A 24,639-nucleotide genomic window follows, 5' to 3' on the forward strand; every position below is an offset into this window, starting at 1 on the left:
ACAGGAATAGCTAACATCTATTCAAAATCTACCATACTCTAGGCACTGTTCAGAGCACATTTTATATAATAACTTATTTAATTTTCCTGGCAGCTCTGTGAGTTAGGTATTCCATTTGTCCCGTTTTTTACAGATGAAGAAGCTGAGGCACAGTGAGATTACGTAATCCATCTAAATAATGTGTTTATCACAATATTTGGCACATAGTTGGAGGTCATGAAAATTAGTTGTTATTAAGTAAATATTGACCATATTCCTTTTGACTTTGGTGCCACCCTTTTTTGCATCTTTTAGTTTTCATGTAATACTAAAATTGATTTATTCCTAAATTGACTTGTGAGAAATCACAGTCCTAGTGGACAAGTTCTATATAGGAATGCCTTGATTTTTTGATGAAATTTGAAAGGAAGACATGTCTTAATTAGAAATGGATAATTTGTGATCAAAGAGATGAGATAATGTGTGAAAAAGTTATAAGAGAGATGCTTCATAAAGCATAAAAAGAAGTTGCAAACATTTTTAAATGGTGCAAATGGTTAAACTCTTGACAACTAATTTAAATGTTAGTTCTTAGTCACCCAGTGGCACTACAGAAGAAGGGCCTGCTTTTGTAAAGATCACAGCCATTGAAAACTCTATGGAGTACAATTCTTCTTTGTAACACTCAGGGTCACTATGAATTGGAATTGATTCGAAAGCAATGGATATCAGTTTTTTGGTTGATACAGGTGTAGAAATAATTTTCAAGTGTAAGCTTGCAATAGATATTTCTGTTTCATACTTGAAAACATGTATGTAGACTTTTTTTAGCCTGTTGTTGTTATGTGCTGTCGAATTGGACCCGACTCATAGTGACCCCTCCTTGGGTTTCCGAGGCAGTATCACTAAGGAAGTAGATTGCCCCATCTTCCTTCCAAGGAGTGGCTGGTAGGTTTGAACCACCAGGCTTCTGGTTAGCAATCAAGTGCCTTAGGCACTATGCTACCAGAATTCCTTTTTTACCCTAATAATTTTAAAGTCACTATGGTATTTTCTGTTTCTGTGGTTTAAAATTTGATGCTGAATACTTTTGATTCAATAATAGAAATGGATGAAATCTAGAGGAGATTAGGAATATAGGTGAGACTAGTTCTGGAAGGTCAATACAATGGAATATCTTTGCAGATAGCTTTTGCTACCTTTTTTATGCTGTTTCCCTCTCATCCCCTGCAAGCTTGTAACATAAATAGGAGCTGTTCTTTTTTACAGCTGGTCAACTCAGGAGAGGATGTACTTGTATTCTACAATGACAGAGCCTCTTTCCAGACTCTGATCCAGATGATGAGATCAGAGCGGGACCGCATGGATGAGAACAGCCCTCTCATGTACCACATCCACTTAGTAGAGCTCCTGGCCGTGTGCACGGAGGGCAAGAATGTGTACACGGAGATCAAGTGCAACTCCCTTCTGCCACTGGATGACATCGTCCGCGTGGTAACCCATGAGGACTGCATCCCTGAGGTGAGAGCCCTGACTAGGATATGCCCTTCTCATCTCACTCCATTGTTTATGGGCCTGGGCTTGGTGGGAAACTCAGGGTGTCTGTAGCTCATTTTTGTAATGAGATTTCAGTTTGATAAAACAAAATTTTCTTGAGCATTGATTTTGTGTGAAAGGAATGTAGAGGATGTTGGTCTTTTCTTCTGTCTCCTTAAAAGCTGAAAATCGTTTTAAGGTTTACTGAATGAGCTTCTCAGAAATGAGGTTAAGAGTGAGTTGACATATAGTTCATATGAATGGAAGAATTATTCTGTAAGTCTATTCTTTAAAAAGAAAAGTCTTCAAAGATAATACATGATTATTATAGAAAATTTAGGAACTACAGATAATCAATAAGAAAATAAAAATAAAGTTCCATAATCAATAATAAGGGCCTGTTAAGTTTTGTTTTGTTGGTCTCTTTTTAAATAAGTCTTATTGTGGTAAAATATATATAACAGAAAACTTACCACTTTAACTATTTTTAAATATAGAATTCAGTGATATTAACTACACTTAGTATATTATGCTATCATCACCACTGTTCATTTCCAAAAGTTTTACATCACCCCAGATAGAAACTCAGTGTACTTTAATCAATGAGCTCCCTATTCTCACCTCCTTGAGCCCCTGGTAATTACTAATAAACTTTGTTTCTATCTGTTCTGGTTACCTAGTCCCACTCTGACAGGAATATACCACAAATGGGATGGCCTTAACAAACAAGAGTTTATTCTTACAATTAGGAGGCTTTACGTTCAAGTTCAAAGTGCCAGGCCCTAGGGGCTAGGTGAAAGCCTCTCACCCTTGGGGTCCAGCTCTGCCTCCTGTTCCCAGCCCACTAGAGCTAGAGGCGTTTCTTCATTCAGACAGCTTCTGGCTGCTGAGGCTGAGAAGCCCCAAGATTGACAAGTAAAAAGGGCACAGTCCCAATGTTACCAAACCACACGGAAGGCCATTAACTTAAGTCCATTTTAAGTCCCAAGGTCAGCAGAGCATAGCAGGCTGCTGAGCAACGACACAGGGGCATGCAGGGTCCAAGTGTACTATAGGCTAGAGACCATTTGCAAGGCTTCTCCTTATATACAGGAAGCAACCACATCCCAACAGCAGCTACTCAGCTGCTTGTGGTAGATCCCACCGTGGAGTTGAATGCCAGTCTCATAATGGGAAATAACTACCACCAGCTGCCCAGCCACTCAGTCAGGCCCAGCCAAGTTGACACACAAACATAACCACCACACTATCCATTTGTCTATTCTGACATTTCATGTAAGTGAAAATATCTGTCCTTTTTGTCTAATTTATTTCAGTTAGCATGTTTTTAAAGTTTATTCATATTGTCTGTTAAATTTTTAAGTTTATTAAGGACTTCTATTTTCCTATTTATACGTATTGTTCAATAACAAAATGTAGATCATATTATATACATTTTATTCTTATGTCTCAAAATATTAAAAGTATAAATATACATATCATATATAATATACATTGATTATATGTAATATGTTTTTAGATGAATTTTTTAAAAAGTTAATACATTTACATGGTTCAAATATGAAAAGCTAATAAAGTGCTAAAATATCCCTCACGATATAGTGGTTAAGCACTCAGCTGCTAAGTGAAAGAAAGGTTGGTAGTTTGAATTCACCAGCTGCTCCAAAGGAGAAAGATGAAGCAATCTGCTTCCATAAGATTACACCCTTGATAGAGTGGGAGAAAAATGTGAAACAAAACACAGAATTATAAGACAGGCTTACTGGTCTAATGAAGACTGGTAGAACCCCTGAGACTGTGGCCTTTTGATACCCTTCAAGCCAGGAACTGAACTGACTCCCTGGCTCATTTTCAGCCAAACTGTAGGCCTATAAAGTGAACGATAATACCAGGAAGGTATGCACTCATTAGAACAACCAGCCATATGAGATCAAAAGGTCAGCATTTGCTCAGGGATAATGCTAAGAAGGCAGAAAGGGATAGGAAAGGAGGATGAAGGGAAATGGTAAACACAGAGAGGAAGTGGGAAGAGTGCTGCTGCAATGTGCGGATTGCAGTGAACGTCACAAAAGAAAATGTGCATGACTTGTTGAGTGGAAAACCAGTTATGGAGTGGTTCTACTCTGTCCTATAGAATTGGTCTGAGTTGAAATCAACTCAACAACAGTAGATTTGGCTAAACCATAAAAAAATCTAATCTCTTCCCCTCATATCTTGTGAAAAATCATTTATTATGTTTTTCTATTAGCCTTTCAGAGTTTTGCATATAAATACATACAAAATATGTATTCCACCCCTCCCCCCTTTTTTTTTAAATACCAAAGAGAGCACTCTGAATATACTGTTGTGCACTGGAATGCTGTATTTTCTTTCTGCATCAGTCTGCATTCCTCTTTTATAGTTGCACAACATTCTATTATACAGATATATCCTAATTGCTGTCTTTGAGTGTTGTACCAATTTATAATAATATATTGAGATAATAATAATAAATGATTTTGATAATAAAGTAAGGAGACCTGGAGTACCATGATTAAGTCACTCAGCTGGTAATGGAACGTCAGTGGTTTAAACCCACCAGCAGTTTTATGGGAGAAAGATGTGGCAGTCTTCTTCTGTAAAGAATACAGTCTTGGAAACCCTATGAGATACTTCTACTATGTCCTTTAGGGTCACTGTGAGTCAGAATTGACTCAACAGCAATAGGTTGAGTTACAATAATAAAATAATGAGATTTCTTATTTTCTCACAGCTGACCCACACAGTATGTTATCAAACTTTTGGGTTCTTGTGAATCTGATAGATGAAAACCATATTTCAGCATCATTTTAATTTGCATTTCTTTATTATGGGTTAGTATAAACTTGTATTTTAATCTTTTTGTATTTGATATACAACATAAGTTACAGAAAAGCACATACATTTCAATTGTATAGTGTAAGAATATTTATAAAGAGAATATTTGTGTAACTAGCATCTAGGCCAAGAAATTAACAAAAACCCATTATATGTCCTTTCCTAGTCATTGACCTCCCTGTAAGTGTCTTGTGGAGGTAACCATGTGCTGACTTTTATATAATACTGTGGTTGTTTTTCTTTATACATCCCTAAAAATATAATTTCATTTTATCACTTTTGGAACTTTGGTTGTGTATTATTTTGTGTCCTTTTAAATTCACCCTTATGTTGTTAAATGTTCATCCATCTTCCTGCATGTGGCTGTGTTCTTTTTTTTGGCTTTAGAAAATTCCATGGTATCATTATACCACAGCATGATCTTCTTTCTATCCTTCTGTCGATGCTCATTTCAGTTGTTTGCAGTTTTGGCCTGTTACGACCCATGCGTGTGTCCTCATGCACATGTGCACACATTTCTCCTGATGTATACTTAGAAGTGGAGGTGCTATGACAATGAATGTGCCTTTCTTCCCTCTGATTTAATGATGCTAAGTTGTTTTCCAACATAGTTTTTGCAGTTTCCATCCTCCTCCCTCCAGAGCTCTTGCTGATCCACAGCCCTGCCAATGCTTGGTGTCATCAGACCCTTTAAAATGCTTTGTTAAGCTGATGGGTATATAGTGGTATCTTGTTGTCAGTTGCTGTTGAGTTGATTCTGACTCATGGTGACGGCATGTGTGTCAGAATACAATTACACTGCAGAGGCTATTCATGACTGTGACCTTTCAGCAGCAGATAGCCAGGCCTTTCTTCTGAGTCCCTTCTAGTAGGTTTCAACTGCCTATCTTTTGGCTAGTACTTGAATGTTTAACCATTTGTACCACCCAGCGACCATTGTGGTATCTCATAGTGGTTTTAATTTATGTCCTTGATTACTAAATAAGGTTGAACCACTTTCCATGTGTTTATTAAATACTTTATATTTCTCTTTTTTTAAAAAATATTAGATCAAATTATTTGCCTTTTTTTTAAGTTGGGGTATTTATCTTATTTCTACTAACCTGTAAGAGCTCTTTGTTGATTAAATATATTGCAGATATCTTCTTCTGATCAATGCCGTTTAATACTTCTAGTTCTGTGATTTCATGAACAGAAATTTTTTAATATCAATTTTGTCTGTGTTCTCCCCTATGGTTCTTGTTTTTTGTGTCATTCTCTACCTGTAGGTCATGAAAATATTCTCTTCCAGAGCTTTATACATTTGGATGTTATACTTACTGATTTTGAATATCAAAAAATCATAGGAATTGAGCTGGCAGGTGAAAATGGAATAACCATTTGGTCTGTCTGTCTCACTATTAACATGATGCAACGAACCAATACCACATATAGCAACTTGGTTTTCCAGAAAAGCTTATTTCTGTCTTCCAGGTTAAAATTGCATACATTAACTTCCTGAATCACTGCTACGTGGACACTGAGGTAGAAATGAAGGAGATCTACACTAGCAATCACATGTGGAAGTTGTTTGAAAATTTCCTTGTGGACATCTGTAGGGTAAGACTTTGTAGAACTAAGGAGCCAGAGTTCATGTGTGTGAGTAGACTCTGCATTGTCTAATTTGAACTCTGATTCCTTTCACTCCTATCACTTCTTTCTACCTTTTGCTCTTAGCTAAGAGTAGATTTTAGTTACCAAGTTTCAGGGAAGATAGGTTATTTCTTTTACCCCCATGGACTGATTTGTGAATGATAACCTAGGACATATTGTAATAAAATTGATAAGGTTCTCTTTTCCTTGATAACATATCCTATCTTTGAAGGGCACCTTCCTGTACTTGAGCATTTATCTCCTATATTCTCACGCTGAGGATTTTACAAAACACCTCACTTTCTGTCGTTTGTTTTCCTGACCCAGCAGTCAGAATGGGTTTCAATGTACTTAATTTAGTTTTTGCACTTGAGCTTAATATCCACACCAAAGGCACAAGGCTACTACATAACAAAGCACACTGGGGATTTACTCTGAGTTTTATGATGGCGGAGTTGGGGAGAGGGCATGTAACAAGGTTCTTCAGAGAACAGTGGTGAGCTGTGTCCCTATTTCAGAAATGTTATGATGTTAAAAAGGAAAATAGATACATTTTAGAATCATAGAATGTGGTATTTCTGCCTGACTTTATTTTGCACTTAGCATTGTGAGGCCAGGAGCCTGCAAGAACTAATTTTCTTTCTAATTGAGTACTGCATTTAATAGCGCTTACATGTTTGTATCACAGATATAGTTTTATTTTATCTCAAACTCTTTCCAGTCTCTTAATCCTGTAAGTCTAAGGCCTTTGCCTTAGAATGAGAGCCAACATTGTTTCTTTATATCGGATGTCAACAATGAATTTCTGTAAAAGGACAGAAAGTAAATACATGTTCAACTTTGTGGATCATCTGGGGTCTGTCCTAAGTACTCAACTCTACGGTTGTAGCTCTATAATAGCATAACAATATGCTCATTAAATGAATGAGCATGGCTATATTCCAATAAAATTTTATTTGAAAAAATAGCTGCTAGCCTGGCCCACTGAACCTTACTTTACCAACCCTCACATAAAATTGTTCAAAAATACTATAAAGTCAGTTACTAACCTTGTTCTGTAAATGTCTCCTCAAACTGCCTGATATTAACCTCAGAACATGGTAATTATTACTAAAACTTGATTTTTAAAAATGTATTCTCTAAATCTGTTCTTCTGGCTAATCTTACTCTAAGCATCAAAATTAGGTAAAGTACTGGTGACATCTTAGGTTTCATCTCACCACAGAATTTATAGTCATTTATTCTGAATCATGGCCCATTATTTTGAACAATGTAAAATTTCTTATTGACTAGAGGAGTGTTAAAGTGTTGTAAAACATTAGGCACAAAGGACCTCAGGGATATAATTGATTCACTTGACTACATTGATTAAGAGCCCATGACCTAGAGCAGATGAATGGCTTAACCAGAAGGTTACTGTTAGGGAAACGTTGAAATACGTCACATGTAGTTACCATGCTTCTTATCAACTCTTGAGGTTTCACACTTGCTAGGAAGTTAGAAGTGGTGGCCTTATGGGACCCATACCAATTTTCATGTTTTGTTGTTCTACAGCTCTGATATTTGAGTGGATGTGTTTCTCTTTTTCCGTAATTTATTTGTATTATCTCTTTAGGAGAGAAATACTGACCTGCAAGCCTTTACCTTTTGTGTGTAAGGGTAACCAGTGGGAAGGTGATGTGTTTCTTAAGTTTACCCCTGACATGCAAGCTTTGGTGTAATCGTTAAAGTATTCAATTGTCTTCCAGGCCTGTAACAACACAAGTGACAGGAAACACGCAGACTCCATTTTGGAGAAGTATGTGACCGAAATTGTCATGAGTATTGTTACTACCTTCTTCAGTTCTCCCTTCTCAGATCAGAGTACAACTCTGCAGGTAAGAAATACAAATGTAGATCCAGGGTATTAACAGTGATCTTCAATGGTTGTAGTTGAAGCTAATTTGGGAGGTGAGCCTCCTGCAAATCATTGATAATAGATGTTTTTCTCCTTGTGGAGGATAAAGAAGTGTACCTGAGGACATTTTCCTATAATAGATTTTCTAATAATTTTTCATTTTCTCCTAGAAATGCTTTTTCATTATTATTACTTTTTGCTTTATTCTTGCCCACCTCACCTCCATCCTGTTGTTGTTGTTGTTGTTATGTGCCGTCGAGTCAGCCCCGACTCATAGCGACCCCTCCTTGGGTTTCCGAGGCAGTATCACTACGGAAGTAGGATTGCCCAACCTTCCTTCCGAGGAGTGGCTGGTGGGTTTGAACCGCCAGCCATCTGGTTAGCAGGCAAGTGTCTTAGCCACTATGCTACCAGAGCTCCCCACCTCCATCCTAAAGGGACCCAAACCAAACTCACTGCCGCCAAATCGATTCTGACTCATAGTGACCCTATAGGACAGAATAGAACTGCCCCAAAGGGTTTCCAAGCCTGTAAATCTTTTGCCTCATTGTTCTCCTGTGAAGTGACTGGTGGGTTTGAACTGCTGACCTTTAGCTTTACAGCCAAGTACTTTAACTGCTGTGCTACTAGGGCTTCTCTTAGAGAGAAGCAGCTGTCTCATGTAGGTGCTCACATATCATTAGCACTTCAAAAAAAAAAAAAAAATTGCAAATGTCTTTTTAAACTTCATCAAAAATAGAAAATAGTGTATGGCTGGAGTAAGAAGTTGTTTCTCATGGCAGCAGGGTTGCTATATCACATAGCTCCAGAGGCACCATTCACATTGAATTCTATGTCATGGCGCCCCCTAAATTTGTTTAGTAGCTTTACATGATCATTCTTAATATACTTACAATTTCAAAGCCTTGAATCCATGGATCTAGAGGATGTTTTCATTACTTTTTTTTTTAACTTGGAAAAACTACTCTTTATAATTTACATTTGGGTCCATTACTGCAGTGTTACTACAGGCGCATACACACAGGCTGCTAAATGAAAGCTGGTCTTGGTCTCCAGTGGCCAGAAGAGAAATATTAACCATCCTTGTCATGGAAAGAGATAGGAGTTGTCCTGGGATGGTTACATTTTAGATAAGTAATATGAATTAATGCAGTCTCTCCAAAGGAAGAGTGACTCATGGTCAATATAATACTCATTGCTACCATTTATTAGGTTTTTTTTTAACTATACTCCAGTAACTGTGCAAAGCAGTTCATATAAGCCCAGAGAGGCCTATAAGTTAGATGTATTATCCCCATTTGGCAGCTGAGGAAACTGAGGGTCTGATAGATTAATTACTATGCCCAGCTACGGTCACAGCTATTGAGTGGTCTAACTATGATTTCAACCCATTTCTCTGTGTCTCTAAAATTTAAATTTTTAGCAAGGTATCCGATAACAGCAGAGCTTTCCTATGAATCGATAGTAACCTTCTGTTTAGTTTAGAAGTTAAACTAAAGTATCATACAGTGCTGCCTTTATCACTTCATGTGTAAGCAAAAGCTAGAGAATGAATAAGAAAGACCAAAGAAGAATTGATGCCTTTGAATTATGGTGTTGACAAAGAGTATTGAATATACCATGGACTGCAAGAAAACTGAACAAATCTATTTTGAAGGAAGTAAAACCAGAATGCTCCTTAGAAGTGAATTTAATGAGACTTTGCGTCATGTACTTTGGTCATATTATCAGGAGGGACCAGTCCCTGGAGAAGAATGTCATGCTTGGTAAGATGGAGAGTCCACAAAAAAGAGGAAGATCCTCCTGAGATGGGTTAATACAGTGGCTATCAGAATGGGCTCAAACATGGCAACAGTTGTGAGGATGGCTCAGGACTAGACAGTGTTTTGTTCTTGGACACAGGATCACTGTGAGTCAGAACCAACTTGAAGGTACCTAACAACAATAACAACAACAATCTTGAGTATTTGGGGACTAGCAACTTGTTAGATCCTAAGCACATGAGTTATTGGAGACCAGAAGGTGTTCTTTACCAATTACTATAACACTAAGAGCTGTCCTGGAAAGCTGCTTTGTGTTTGTTAGGTCAGACTTGGTTCTCTTTCATTTAAAGTGACAGTCACCATGGCAATGCCCATTTTCCTACATATTGTGAAATAATATTGCAAAACCAAAATGTCAGAGTAAATCAGTCAAATTAATTGGAAAACTATTAAACGGGTACTTGTGTTTTGGTTTTTCATCTTGATCCTTTCTTCCTCTGAACCCATTTTTGACCCATTATCAGAGTTTTCAGCACTGATCTTGTAACTCCATGACGAAGCTTGGGATGCCCACATACATTTAAATGATGAAGTCCAAGTTGTCTTTTTAGGTTTCTGGGTTTTTTATGAGGGGGCTTATAGAATTCTGAATTACTTATTAGATACTGTTTTTGAGGCTCTCATACCCTGTCTTATTTTGTTTATGCATTGAAAGGCACTTGTCTTATCTTCCCATCTAGGTTTTTACCTACCTTTCTTCCTCCTTCTCCCTCTTCCTCCCTCCCTGCCTCCCTGCCTTTCCTCCCACATATGTGAGGGGGGCAATGGGAGCTTGGGTTTGATTGTGTTGCATTTAAGGTAGAATGGAATGTCCAGGAGGTAGCTGAAGATAGGGAATCAAGGAAGGGAAAATAGAAGTTCGGAGCTTTAAATCAGAACAGAGTTGAGGTTATTAAATCACCATCGTGCCCCATTCCAGCTTTGTGAACTCATGTATATCACTGAACTTCAGAGCTGTTTTTTTTTTAATGTCGAATAGGGATAATACTGGCCTTGCGGTGTTATTGTGCGAATTAGAGATAATGTTTATGAAACATGTAGCACATCCCCTAGCACGATAAAAACCAAGCCAGACCTATTGCTGTCAAGTTGATTCTGACTCATAATGACCCTATTGGACAGAGTAGAACTGCCCTATAGGGTTTCTAAGGCTATAATCTTTACTAAAGCAAACTGCCACATAGTTCTCCTGTGAAGTGGCTGATGGATTTGAACCACTTACTTTTTAGTTAGCAGCTGAGCACTTAATCACTGTACCACCAGGGCCCCTTTAGCATACAATAGAAGCTAATAAATGGAAGCAATTATATACTACTACCTGCTAGATTATAAGCTAGTTGAGGCCAAGGTATGCCTGTGTCCACAGTTACCTCGTATTTTGCTATATCTTGAAGCTATTACTGTGCCTGGCATCTTAAAAAAAAAAAAACTAACCCACTGCCATCAAGTTGATTCCAACTCATAGCAACCCTATAGGATGGAGTAGAACTTCCCCATACAGTTTCCAAGGCTGTAAATCTTTACAGAAGCAGACTGCTTCATCTTTTTCCTGTGGAGTAGCTGGTGGGTTCAAACCACAAACCTTTTGGTTATCAGCCTAATGCTTTAACCACAACACTACAAGAGCTCTTGCCTGGCACCTAGTAGATGCTAATTTGTTGAATGAAAAAAAATGAATCAATGAATGAATGAGAACCAGAAAAGTGATAGAAACCAAAGGTGAACATTTGCTAGTTGAAGTCTCGGTCAGCAAAATGAAGTGGCAGACCAAAAGGAAACGGTGCATAGCACAAATAATTAAGGAAAAGATGTAAAAGAGCCCAGGAGGAAGATGAAAGTTATCATAGAGGCAGGATGAGTAGATTCAGGAGCAAGTTGGACCGCAGCACCTAAGAAAGGAGAGACTTTGAGGAACAAGGTGACAGATAGCTCTATCTCCTTTTACCCAAGAGGTCCAGTGAGGTGATGCTAGCAGACAGCCAATGGATGGGGACAGTTAAGAGCCAGCTACTGTGACCAGTTCATTCATCTTTTTTCTACCTGGGTTTCAGATGGGAGCAGAGCAGATGCTCAGCAAATGCCAGTTCAAACCAAAACCAAACTCAATGCTGTTGACTTGGACCTGACTCATAGCAACCCCTCCTTGGGCTTCCGAGGCAGTATCACTATGGAAATAGATTGCCCAACCTTCCTTCTGAGGAGTGGCTGGTGGGTTTGAACTGCCAGCCTTCTGGTTAGCAGTCAAGTGCCAGTTCAGTTCAAATCAATTCAGTTAAAAGACACTTCTTTCTTTGTTTTAGTCTGTTGAGTTCCCATCCTAATTCCAACACTTAGTGGACAACAGGCAAGTTGTAATGCTATTGCTTGTATCATAGGGTCATTGTGAGGGTCACATGAGATTTATCTAAAGTGCTTAGCATCGGGTATGGCATTTTCCTAAACAGCTGCTCACATCGGGCCCCCAGACATAGCTGAGCAGCAGCAACAGGGCTTGGGAAATGTTGGGTGTTACCACTCATCTACTCAGTAACTGTCAGAGTTTCTCACCAAATTCTCCAGGCTCCCAGTGCTCCTGTCCTCTGTTAGTAGCACAGTTTACTGTCTTGGACAGCTGGGATACAGGACAAAAAGTACTCCCTGTAGAAAGCAAAAAGATCCTGGATCACAGATGGACTTAGAGGGAAGAGTATGGATTTTGGGCATCAGAAGTCAACTCACTGCTCTACTATAACCTCTTAAGTCTTTTTGGATTCTTTCTTTAATCTTCTGGGCCTTTGTGTTTTATTTCTGACATAGAACTACTATGTCATAGAATTGTTATTGAGGCCCCAGTGAGATCATATGTCAAAAGTCTGGCATGTAGTACACACTTAATAAATGACATTATCAGGATAATATTTATAGAGGGAGTTCTGGTTTTTGTTATTCATTCTTTTTTTTTTGGTAACACACTTCTTTTTTTCCCCTAGGACTTTCATTATTTTTTCCCCCCTACTGTCTCAGAAACCTCTCTAGAGAGATTTTCAGTGCTCTTTTTTTCCCTTTTATTCTTTTCAATGTTAGCATCCCACTAGGTTTTGGAAGGACTATGCCAGTCCCTTCCCCCAAAATTAAAGTCTGGTGAAACAGTTCATAGTTTTCTTTGCCTTGCAGGTCCAGCTACCCTAATTCAGATAGCTTTGGATTGGAGACTAAAATTGTAGTTTTTAAATGCATTAACAAAGTCAATATCAAAAATTAAGTGGAAGTTTGAGTTCTGTTGCTTTGAAACGAGTATAAATTTATATCTTTATAGACAGGAATAACTCCTACCATGCAGTTAACTTCCAAGTACTCATCTATAATAAATGAATACCTATGAAGAATAACCATCAGAACTGTCTTCTCTTTATGTTGTTGACAACATTACCATAAAGAAGTAAACGGCATTTTAGTTTTTGCTGATTAAAGTATAGATTCTACTGAAGGATGTATCTAGAACGAACTTGGGGTGGATCTGGTTGATTCCAACTTATTTTACATATTAGATATAACTCAAGCCCACAGAGGTGAAGTTATTTGCCCAAAATCACGCAGCTAGTTGGTAGCTGGACAAGAATTGCTGTCTTCAGACTTTGACTCTACTGCTCCTTCTTGTGGTCAAACCTAGATAGATAAAATCAACTTTGTACATAGCCTTAAAATGCTTCTGAGTTTTTCTGTTAGTTAGGTCGCCTCTGGAATCCAGCTCATAACTCAGCAGCCCCTTCCCACTCCCGCTGGAAGATACATTAGCCCATAGTTGAGGGCAGCATGACTTCTGCTCCATGCTTCAGTAACCTGCAAAGAAAAGTCTTCTTTTAATCTTGCCTTTCTCTTGGACTCTCTTTCTTGCAGACTCGTCAACCAGTCTTTGTGCAACTGCTGCAAGGTGTGTTCAGAGTTTACCATTGCAATTGGCTAATGCCGAGCCAGAAAGCCTCTGTGGAGAGTTGTATTCGGGTACTCTCGGATGTAGGTAAGATACCAGTTCAATTTGGACGTAACTTCATGAAAATGAATTGTTTAATGAATAAACACCACCATTTATTGAGCACTTGTGATAGCTTTCCTAGGTTACACAGACAGGAAGCTAGGAAGTTTTAGAGCCAGAACTGGAGCCTGAGGTCTTCTGATTCCCAGACCTGGCTTTATTTACTAAGTCAGCATTTCTCAGAATAAGAGCCAGTAAGTCCCAAAGTAAGAAGGGCCTTGAAAAACAAGATCCCATGGTTAAATATTAGGCAACTCTTGGCACATCGGAGTGCACACAAGCTTATTCAGGGCCTTGGGAAGTCCCTCATTCAAGAACGAATTTGTTTAATCCAGCAAGTATATTTGACCTTGTGAAAAAATTTTCCCTCTGTTTAGCACCTGTTAGTATCTCAGTGAATATGTTTTCTCAGAAATGGTGCACTACTCCCTTCTGTCTCAGTGGTAAATGGTTCTCCATTCCCTTCTCTATCCTGCCTACATCTCATGTTTCATAGACAGCTTTGAAAGGAAGTTATGAAAATTGCTATTCTGTCACCCTGACATTACAGATTTTATCACTTTAGGGCCCCCCACCCCATCCATAAATGCTATGCAAAGGGGTAAGCTTCCCACCTAAAGTTGAGAAGAAAGTTATCTGCTTGTGGTAGCTATTTATATCTCTGTAGGCAATAACCAAGGAGCTCTGGTGGTGCAGTGGCTAAGTGCTTGCCTACTACCTAAAAGGTCACTGGTTCAAATCTACCATTCTGTGGGAGGAAGATTGGCAGTTTGCTTCTATAAAGATTATAGCCTTGAAAACCCTAGGGGGCAATTCTACTCAGTCCTGTAGGATATCACTATGTGTCAGAATCAACGCAGCAACAATGAGTTTAGACAATAACCAGAAAACCAAGCCAGGTGGGCTGCTTAGCACTCTTTAGTGGCTGTCCAGAAGTATGAATTGTGTTTATTATGGCTTCTTGCCTGATTCCAGTAGTCCCTGCCTGCTTTCCTTTAGCTGCATATGGTAGATATTGGTGTCTTTTTAATTTTATTAGTTATGTGGCAGTATTTGGCAATAATATATTGTAAAGCTTTTAAACTCATGTGCCCTACTGGTTCCTGATATGATATCTCAGAATTCAGGGCCTGACAGGGAATCCCCAGATAACTCTCTGCTGTCCCTATTTTAGTTCCTGGTGGTGCAAATGGTTAATGTGCTCAGGTGCTAACCAAAAGCTTAGAGATTCAAGTCCACCCAGAGGTCCTTCAGAAGAAAAGCCGGGTGATCTACGTCTGAAAAATCAGCCTCTGAAAACCCAGTGGAGCACAGTTGTGCCCTGATAACAGCACATGGGCTGCCAGGAGTTGAAATCAACTCAGTGGCAACTGGTTCACATCCCCATTTTGAGCACACATCATAAAGGCCAAAGAAAATGTATGAGCCTTTGCCACAAAACGTAGTTGGTTAAAATCTGAGCGAGCAGCTGCCTTGACTAGTCCAACATGCATTAGGAGGTGAAAACTTTCAGTGGTTTTTGACAATTTGCTTGTGAAGAAGAGGCAGGGCATGGCCCTGGGGGAATAATATCCTCTTGGCTAAAATCACACCCGGATGCCCACTATTTTAGTTGTTTAGCTTGAAAAAATATATCAAAGGCCCATAGTTTCTAGCTGAGAGATAGTTTATCCCGTGCAGCCTGCTTTTCATTTTTGTAGTATTTGTATTTTTTCTGAATTTCCCACTTTTTATATTAACCTGTTAGGAGGCAGTGATGGTTTAGTGGTAGAATTCTCACGTCCCATGTGGGAGACCCTGATTCCTTTCCTGGTCAGTGCACTTTGTGTGTAGCCCCACTGATTTTTCAGCGGAGACTTGCATGCTACTATGATGCTGAACAGGTTTCAGCACAGTTCCTGGACTAAGATGGAGTAAGAAGAAAAGCCTGGTGATCTGCTTCCTGAAATCAACCAGTGAAGACCCTATGGATCACAGCAGTCTGGTCCCGTTGTACGTGGGGTCACCATGAGTCAGGACTGCTTGACAGCAGCTAACATGACACATCAAATCTCTAAGGCATTCTCACACAGATTGTCAGCTCATCAGTCATCTTTCTTCTGTGCAGCTAAAAGCCGAGCCATTGCCATCCCTGTGGACCTGGATAGCCAAGTCAACAACCTCTTTCTGAAATCCCATAACATTGTCCAGAAAACAGCCATGAACTGGCGGTTGTCAGCCCGCAATGCTGCTCGCAGAGACTCTGTCCTGGCTGCTTCCAGAGACTACCGGAATATCATTGAGAGATTGCAGGTAATACCTGGTTCTGAATGAGGTGGCACTTACCTGGCTTCAGGTGGTTCCCAGACACAGCAGTGTTTCCTTGAACTGGAGAAAATCCAAGATTGCATAGGGAGATGTTAGTGTGGTGAATGGAGAGTCAAAAATGATAATACACATAAGCCCAGGAGTGTGAAGCTGCTTAGGAAGAGGAAGTCTCCTGACAAAGACATGGTTATTCATAGATTTAATATTTCTTTATGAAGAATGGGAGTCTGCTCTTATTAAAAAGAAGTATGTAAAGATTAGAAGAGGCTACTCAGAATAAGGGCAGAGGGATCCATTTTTTCTTCATATTAGGATATTTAGCCTCCTGAATCAGGACAAGTATAATGATGCTTGAGAGAAGAGATTTGGATCAGAATGAGCCAAATGGGAAGAAAGTGTTATTAAATCCTGGTTAGACTGTATTCTTTTTTTCTTAGTGTCTACCAGGTAATCTGCTCTCCCTTTGTTAAAGAGGAGAGTGACAAGTATTAGAAGAATGTGAAACACTTAAACATATACCTTAACATTACCATCTTTTTTTAAACAAGCACCCCCAAGTTATTCTTGGTACCTGGACCACAGTTTGAGAATCACAAGTTTTTAGGATGAGCCTAAAACAATGATAAAGAATGTGGTCTCAGGCCACACAACCTGAGTTCAAATCCTGGCTCCACTTCTTAAAAAAGGTGTATCCCTGAGGAAGTTACTTAACTCCTCTGTGCTTCATTTTCCTAATTTGTGAAACAGGATAAACATTAAACTCCTCATGGAGTTGATGTGTGGATTAAGAGAGTTTCAGTTATCTATGTCTGTGTAACAAATACCCTAAAACGTAATAATTTAAATGAGCAAAGATTACTGTATTATCATTTCCTCTTCTGGAGGTTGACTGACTTAGTGAGGTGTTTCTTGCTCTGGTTCTCTTATGTAGTTACAGTCAGATGGTAGCTGGAGTTGGACTCATCTTGGAACATTACTCACTATCAAGTCTGGCAATTGATGCTGTATGTCAGTTGCTGGGGTTGTTAAATGAAACTTCCTCATGTGGCCTGGGCTTCCTCACAACATGATAGCTGGGTCCATGGAGAGAGACAAAATGAAAGCCTTTTGTGACCTAGCATCAGAGATCACAGATCATCTTCCGCTATACTCTTTTGATCAGGGCAGTCACAAAAGTCCACTCAGGTTCAAGGTGAGGAGATAGAGGCCACTATTCAGTGGGAGGAATGTCAGTGTCACAGTGCAAGAAGAATATTCAAGATAGGATCTATTGTGGTGGTCTTCTGTGGAAAGTACAATACATGTAACACAGATCAGTGCCTGTCATGTAGTAAGTAGTCAATAAGTAAGGACTGCTATTATAATTATTATTACTATTCTTGTTGTAACTACTATGACTATAATAATAATTACTATTAGGTGTAGTAACCAAGTCTTTCTGAGGTTGTATAACTTACGTAAAGACAAATGAGTTCATTAATGCACTCCTCAGCCCTGTGCTAGACAGTGAGGATATATTGATGAGCAGAGACAGAAATGTTCTCTGGCTTCATGGAATCTCAACTCTTAGAGGGAAGACAGGTATTAATTACTGAATCACACCTATAAGAGACAAGAGAGACAAATGCTGCAGAAGAGAAGAGCATAGTGCTGTGTGATACTCTGATAAGGGACCTAATGTTGCCTTGGGTTTGGAAAGTGGTCAAGGAAGACCCCACTGAGGAAGTTACATTTGAACCATGAAAAGAAGGGCATTGGTAGAATTCTTGCCTTCCATGCAAGACCTGAGTTGGATTCCCTGCCAATGTATTATCTGTCAGTGGAGGCTTATATGTTGCTGTGATGCTGACCAAGTTTCATGAGAGCTTCCAGACTAAGACAGAAAAGTCAGCCAGTAAAAGCCCGATGGATCATAGCAGTTCAATCCATTGTGCATGGGTTCACCATGAGTTGGGGCCTGACTCTACGGCAGCTAACAGCAACAAAGGAAAGAATGGGAGGGAAACAGCATTTGGAAAGGCCGTAATACTGGAGAGGATATAGCATGTTCAAAGACCAAAAGAAGGTTAGTGTGGCTAGAACCCCTGGGACTGAGGAGGTTGATGGGGCTTTGCAGAACGAGTTATGAGTTTCAGCTTTCACTGTGACAGAAGCAGTTCTTAAACTAAGGTCAGTTGGTTTCTAATGGAGCAATTCCTTACCCCCACTGTATTTTCAGAAAGGGGAGGGATATTGTAGACTAGTAACTCTATGAACACAGTATTTTCTTGCCCCCTCAAACTAAATTAAAACCTGCAGCCAAACACACCAGTTTCTTGGGCTCTTCTTAGAATTTTTATGCATATTCTTGAGGAGTGAAATAAAATGCATAGCTTGGTAATGCTTATTATGAAGACTTGGCCAATGGTTTACTGGGGTCTTCATTATCCAGTTGTTTATTTTCTCAGTCCCTGTAGTTACAAGATTGCCTGGAAGAACAACAGTTGTCATAATGTTAGCACATTCTCTCACAAACCTATCACTTATATAATTAATCCCCATGCAGACACTCCCTCACTTAACACAGCATCTTTCCCTGCCCATCGCTTTGCCTTCTCTGTCTGTCGGCCCCCCTCTGATTGCCGAATGTTATACATTTGACAATACAGTGCAAATCAATTGCAATGTCAAGCTCAGATCTTGCAAAAGATGCAAGATTTTGTGAAATATACTAATGTGATGTTGAAGAACTACTTAACTCCTTGATTCAAATGCTATTGACAAATAAGGATCCACTAGAGGTAGGACCAGTAAGGACCAAAAAGGAGAGAATTGGATGCTTCCAAAGAGGAAACTGATGACCCCTCAGAAGACTTTACAAAAATTAGCACTGTGAGCATCAAATATGAATTAAGGGATATTGCAATGTACTATCTACAGTCCTGTGCATAGTTGCCACCCCTACAAAAAAGAAAAAAAAAATCACCATTTAATTTATTCTTTATTCCTCATAAGCATTAATATGTGATTATATTTATCACCCCAGATTTGTTCAGTATTAGAGTAAAATTATCTTCCGATGTTTCAGTTTGACTTTCCAAATAAAAGATCAAGCAATTCCTTATTGACAATTACCTATGAAATTTGGGTCTCCCATTGAGGTGAATGTGATTTAAGGAGCCTTCTCCATGCAAATCTCCTTGGTTGACCAGGCCCTCCTGTATTATCCAGTGTGCTGGGTTCTACCCCTGTCTAAGGCAACATGCCTTGAGTTAGGTTCTGAGTCACCAAGCCATAGAGCTGGCTTTAGCATCTTTTGAAGATATTTTCTCATCTGTTTTCTGCCATTTGCCTTTATATGGTGTTTGTTGTGTTGGTTTTGCTGCTCTTTCAACTTCTCTCTGTTTTCCTTTCCTACAGCTATGTGTTTTGCATTTGAAGACCATCATGCTATCAGGGTACATGTATTTAGCATGTTGATATAGCATGTTCATTCATTCGTGTTCTCACTTTTATATGACTTTTTATTCTATGAATAATTCATGTTCATTATAAAATAATTGGACGATACTGGCAAGTATTAATGTATAAAAGATACTTAGCATCATCTGTAATCCCACCACCCAGCAATAACGAGCCACAATGTTTCAGTAGTATTTGCTATATATCCTTTAGATACTGATGTTACTTCTAAAAACTAGCATCGTATGGTCCATGCTATTATTTGACCATTTTGACACTCATGCCATAGACGTCTTTCCATAGTGTTAAATATATTTTTTGCCTCATATTTTGAAACATGTGGAATGATCCCTCAAGTAGCATAAGACTATCTCAAAAAAAGGGGTGGTGGGAATGTTGACTATTTTTTTTTTTAACTTTGTTTTTTGCATCAGAGCTAATGCTTCAGGTAACCATTGGGTGACATCTAATAATTTGAATAAATGTCAGCGACACTAGTTAATCTAACCTAGTCTAGCCTGTGTGTGTTGTTGTAGGTCAGAATAAGCGATCTTGCCTCCTGTTGCTCTGCCTCCAGCTGGGACTGTTCACCGAGGCTTTGCTTCTATTCCAGGATATCGTCTCAGCGCTGGAGGACCGGCTTAGGCCCCTTGTGCAGGCAGAGCTGTCTGTGCTTGTGGATGTTCTCCATCGCCCTGAGCTGCTGTTTCCAGAGAACACAGATGCCAGAAGAAAATGTGAAAGTGGGGGCTTCATTTGCAAGTAAGCAGCTTCTCCCTGTGGGTGGTGCAGTTGTCAGAACCCTGATGACCAGACCAAGCATTTGTTCCTGAACAAGGACAGTGTCCTGGTTTTTAACTTTGATGAGCATGCAGCACGTGCTAGAATCCTGTTCTGACCTTCCCAGCGTAAGTTTGTAGATGAAATCCTACTTACTGAGGCTGTTTGGGCTGAGAATATCTTTTTCACGGCATTCACAGCCATTCAATTTCCACTCGACAAGTTTCTGCAGCACAGCCACCATGTGCTATGATACACACACACAAAATCTGTTGATCTGCCCTCAAAGAGCTTGAACCTACAAGAACCTCACAATCTTTTCCTAACAATTTTGTAGTTTCCTAGTTTATACCCTGGGGCATATTCCAAAAAAGTTTTCACATTTTACCAGAAATTTTGGCCTAAGGTTGTTTGTTTATCTCTGCCAGTGAGTGTCTTTATTTTCTGGACTCTTCTAAGCACAAGACTGGATAAGGGAGCAATGCTTTTTTGCCCCAACCGTCATCCTCAGGAGAATTTTTATAATGCTGACAGATTTTAGCCATTTTCCCACAATCCACAGTGGATAAATAGCTGCACTTTATAAATGAGAAGATTTGAGTGGCCCTCTGTCTCCTTCCTCTCCATATAACCTCTCCTTTGTATGTGGCAGACTCCTGCCCAGGAGGCATGTTTGCTGCTATTGACCAGCAGGTGTCACTGTTGATACACAGTCACAAACAGATTGGCTTCAGTTCCATGAATGCCCTAAAGAATGTTTAACCTGGAAACCCTTAATAAATATTTGTTCATTAACTGTATTCACAAGCTACCATAAGTAGCTTATGAATTAAAATGTAAAGACAGTTTCAGGAACGTAATCCATGGTTTTGCCCCCACTCAGGTTAATAAAGCATACCAAACAGCTGCTAGAAGAAAATGAAGAGAAGCTCTGCATTAAGGTGCTACAGACCCTCAGAGAGATGATGACCAAAGATAGAGGCTATGGAGAAAAGGTACCACTTTTTATTTTCAAGTGAAAACCATATTTTACTATTAGATTGAAGAGGGAGTGGTGGTCAGGAATCCACCTTAATTCAGATGGCACAATATTGACTGATGGGTAACTTTATTATTTCAGATCTTTGTCTTGTTCCTAAAGGTAGCTAAATCATATTAGCTACTCCTTTGAAAGATAAGTGTACTTAGTCTTCTTGTATAGGCTGCTTTTCACATAACCTGATGTCAGAGAAATAGTAACAAGAAGATTTTTCATCCATTTAAATTCCTAATGAAAATGAAAATGCCCCTTGTATAGGAAAGTATTCATTCCTGAGTTTTGGGTTCCAGCGAAGCAGACCTGTGGGTTTACTCTCCTCTGCTTTCAAGTGAAATGTTGCACAATCCTTCTTGTGTGTCCAGAAACTCCCTCCAGTTTTAACTGGAATTAAGTCAGGCTGACACGTAACAATTTCTAGCTGAGATTATGAAATGCACATCCCTGTGACCTGATATTTCTTAGCACGCACAGTGAGCAGAGATGTACAGAGACCTTCCTGAAACCTCAGATTTGGGGGCAGTGGGGACAAAACAATCCCATTGCTTCACCTTTCTGCTCCCAGCAAAAAAAAACAAGTGCCTGCAACAGAGAATTTAAGTTCAAATCTCACTGGTTTTCATTTGAATTTAATAATTATTTCTCTGGCATTTTTAGCAGTAACTTCTGAGTAGGTGAATACTTGGATATTACTGACTTATCAAGTACACAGTAACTCATATATTCCTCTCTGTGATGAAGCCTTGATAATTAAATCACAGCTCTCCTTGTCAAAATGAATGGTGACAACCAGATTATTCCAAGTATAGAAGTCTGCAGAAATCTTGCTTTTACCCTAAGTAGTATTTCCCATTAGTATTAGAGTAATTTAGCACAGGAGAATTTTGGGTAAGAAAAAACAGAAAAGTACACAATACTTATTGCAGTACATATTCCACTGCTGTCCTCAAATCACAAGTTTCTAAAATGTCACTCTTCTCTTTGAAGTTTTTTTAAATTAGTATGTAAGTTTCTGTAATGCCACAAGAATTTTGTGGTGGAAATCTGCCAGAAAAGGTTTTTATAAATGTAAATATAAGCTAAGAACACATGTAAAAAAGAATTTGAAGGGCAACTCAAGAAACAAAGTAAAATATTATAATAAAATGTGCCAAGACCTGGAGTTAGAAGATCAAAAGGGAAGAACATGCTTGGCATTTCTCAAGCTAAAAGAATGGAAGAAAAATTTTAAACCTTGAGTGGCAGTATTGAAGTATTTGATGGGCCAAATGTTGAGCTATGCAGGAAGCAACAAAAGAAAATGGAAGGAATACATAGAGTCACTCTATAAAAAAGAATTGGTTGACTTTCAATCATTTAAGGAGATAGCATATGGTAAAGAACCAATATTGAAGGAAGAAGTCTAGGCTATACTGAAGGCATTGGTAAAAAAACAAGGCCCCAGGAATTGACAGAATACCAGTTGAGATATTCAAAAAATAGATGCAATGCTGGAAGTGCTCACTCGTCTATGCCAAGAAATTTGGAAGACAGTTACCTGGCCAACCAACTGGAAGAGATCCATATTTGTGCCTATTCCAAAGAAAGGTGATCCAACAGAATGAGGAAATCATCAAACAGTATCATTAATGTCACACAAGAAAAATTCTGCTGAAGATAATTCAAAAACAGTTGCAGTAGTACAACCACAAGGAACTGCCAGTAATTCAGTCTGGACTCAGAAGAGGACATGGAATGAAGGATATCATTGCTAATGTCATATGGATCTTGGCTGAAAGCACAGAATACCAGAAAAGTATTTACTTGTGTTTTATAGACTATAGAAATATATTTGACTGTGTGGATCATAACAAGTTCTGGATAACATTGGAAGAATGGGAATTCCAGAACACTTCATTGTGCTCATGAGGAATCTGTACATAGACCAAGAGGCATTTTTTCAAATATAGCAAGAGGATACTGCCTGGTTTAAAATCAGCAAAGATGTGTGTCAGGGTTGTATCCTTTCACCATACTTAATTCAATCTGTATGCTGAGCAGATAATCGCAGAAGCTGGACTAGATAAGAAGAACACAGCACTAGGATTGAAAGAAGACTCATTAACGAACTGTGATAATGCAGATGACACAACCTTGCTGGCTGAAAGTGAAGAGGACTTAAAAGTACTTACTGATAAAGATCAAAGACTATAGCCTTCAGTATGGATTACTCCTCAGTGTAAAGAAAGCAGTAATCCTCACGTTTGGACCAATAAGCAATATCATGATAAATGAAGAAAAGATTGAAGTTGTAAAGAATTCATTTTACTGGGGTGCACAGTCAGCCCCATGGAAGCAGCAGTCAAGAAATCAAAGGACATACTGCATTGGGCAGATCTGCTGCAAAAGACCTCTTAAAGTGTTAAAAATCAAAGATGTTAAAAAGACTTAAGGTGTGCCTGAAACAAACCTTGGTATTTGCAGTTGCTTCATATACATGTGAAAGCTGCACAGTGAGTATAACTGTAAGCAAGACTGAAGAAGAACTGATGCCTTTGAAATGTGGTGTTGGTGAAGAATATTAAATATACCATGGACTTCCAGAAGAATGAACATATCTATCTTGGAAGATGCAGAGCCAGTATGCTTCTTAGAAGCAAAGATGGCAAGACTTCATCCCATACACTTTGGACGTGTGTCAGGAACATCATGCTTGATAAAGTAAAGGGTCAGCAAAACTTTAGAAGACCCTCAATGAGATGAATTGACACAGTGGCTGCAACAAAGGGCTGAAGCAGAGCAACAGTTGTGAGAATGATGCAGGATTGGGCAGTGTTTCATTCTGTTGTGCGTAGGACCACTGAATCAGAACCAACTCTAGGGTACCTAACAACAAGAATCCTGGTACAAGTGAAAAATAATGAGATGCCTTTTCATAGAAACATAGGAATAGGCACCTATATAAGTCTAGCTTAAAAAAGAAGAGAAAGGTGTAGGGGGAGACTGCTTATTGAAGAGAACGCACTTAGCAAGCAAATAAATAAGTGATCTTTAAGAAATGTTTCGAAACTATAATTCTAGTTATACAGTTTCACTGTTTCTAATAAAATACAACCTACCAACGGGCCTTAACCAGATGAGTGAATATATTTACCTCTGTGGGGCATGAAACCTGATTTTAAAATGTGGAGATCATCATTTTTTCTTCTTGAGACTATCTGTTCCTTCCTATAACCAAGGTATTTAAAGTAAACTTCCATAAGGGGCATTCTTTTAGTGTCTCTACTCCACATCCAGTGAATGTTACAAATTAATATAGAAACATTCTTATATAAACATTCTTATATAATGTAGAAACATT

The 24,639-nt window shown here is 38.9% G+C and overlaps 1 protein-coding gene across 1 annotated transcript in view; it reads left to right on the forward strand.

The window, feature by feature from the left end:
• ITPR1 (inositol 1,4,5-trisphosphate receptor type 1) overlaps window positions 1–24,639 on the forward strand; it is a 471,939-nt gene that overhangs the window by 264,840 nt on the left and 182,460 nt on the right. Inside the window, exons 31-37 of the mRNA XM_042782721.1 lie at window positions 1,249–1,500; window positions 5,845–5,970; window positions 7,752–7,880; window positions 13,600–13,720; window positions 15,843–16,027; window positions 20,097–20,245; window positions 21,147–21,258. Of these exons, the coding sequence (XP_042638655.1) occupies window positions 1,249–1,500; window positions 5,845–5,970; window positions 7,752–7,880; window positions 13,600–13,720; window positions 15,843–16,027; window positions 20,097–20,245; window positions 21,147–21,258 (1,074 nt within the window). The remainder of the gene's footprint in view (window positions 1–1,248; window positions 1,501–5,844; window positions 5,971–7,751; window positions 7,881–13,599; window positions 13,721–15,842; window positions 16,028–20,096; window positions 20,246–21,146; window positions 21,259–24,639) is intronic.

This window comes from Orycteropus afer, unplaced genomic scaffold (genome assembly GCF_000298275.1).
Source record: "Orycteropus afer afer isolate SDZICR_OR568_19922 unplaced genomic scaffold, OryAfe1.0 scaffold00429, whole genome shotgun sequence".
In the NCBI taxonomy this organism is placed as follows: Eukaryota; Metazoa; Chordata; class Mammalia; order Tubulidentata; family Orycteropodidae; genus Orycteropus; species Orycteropus afer.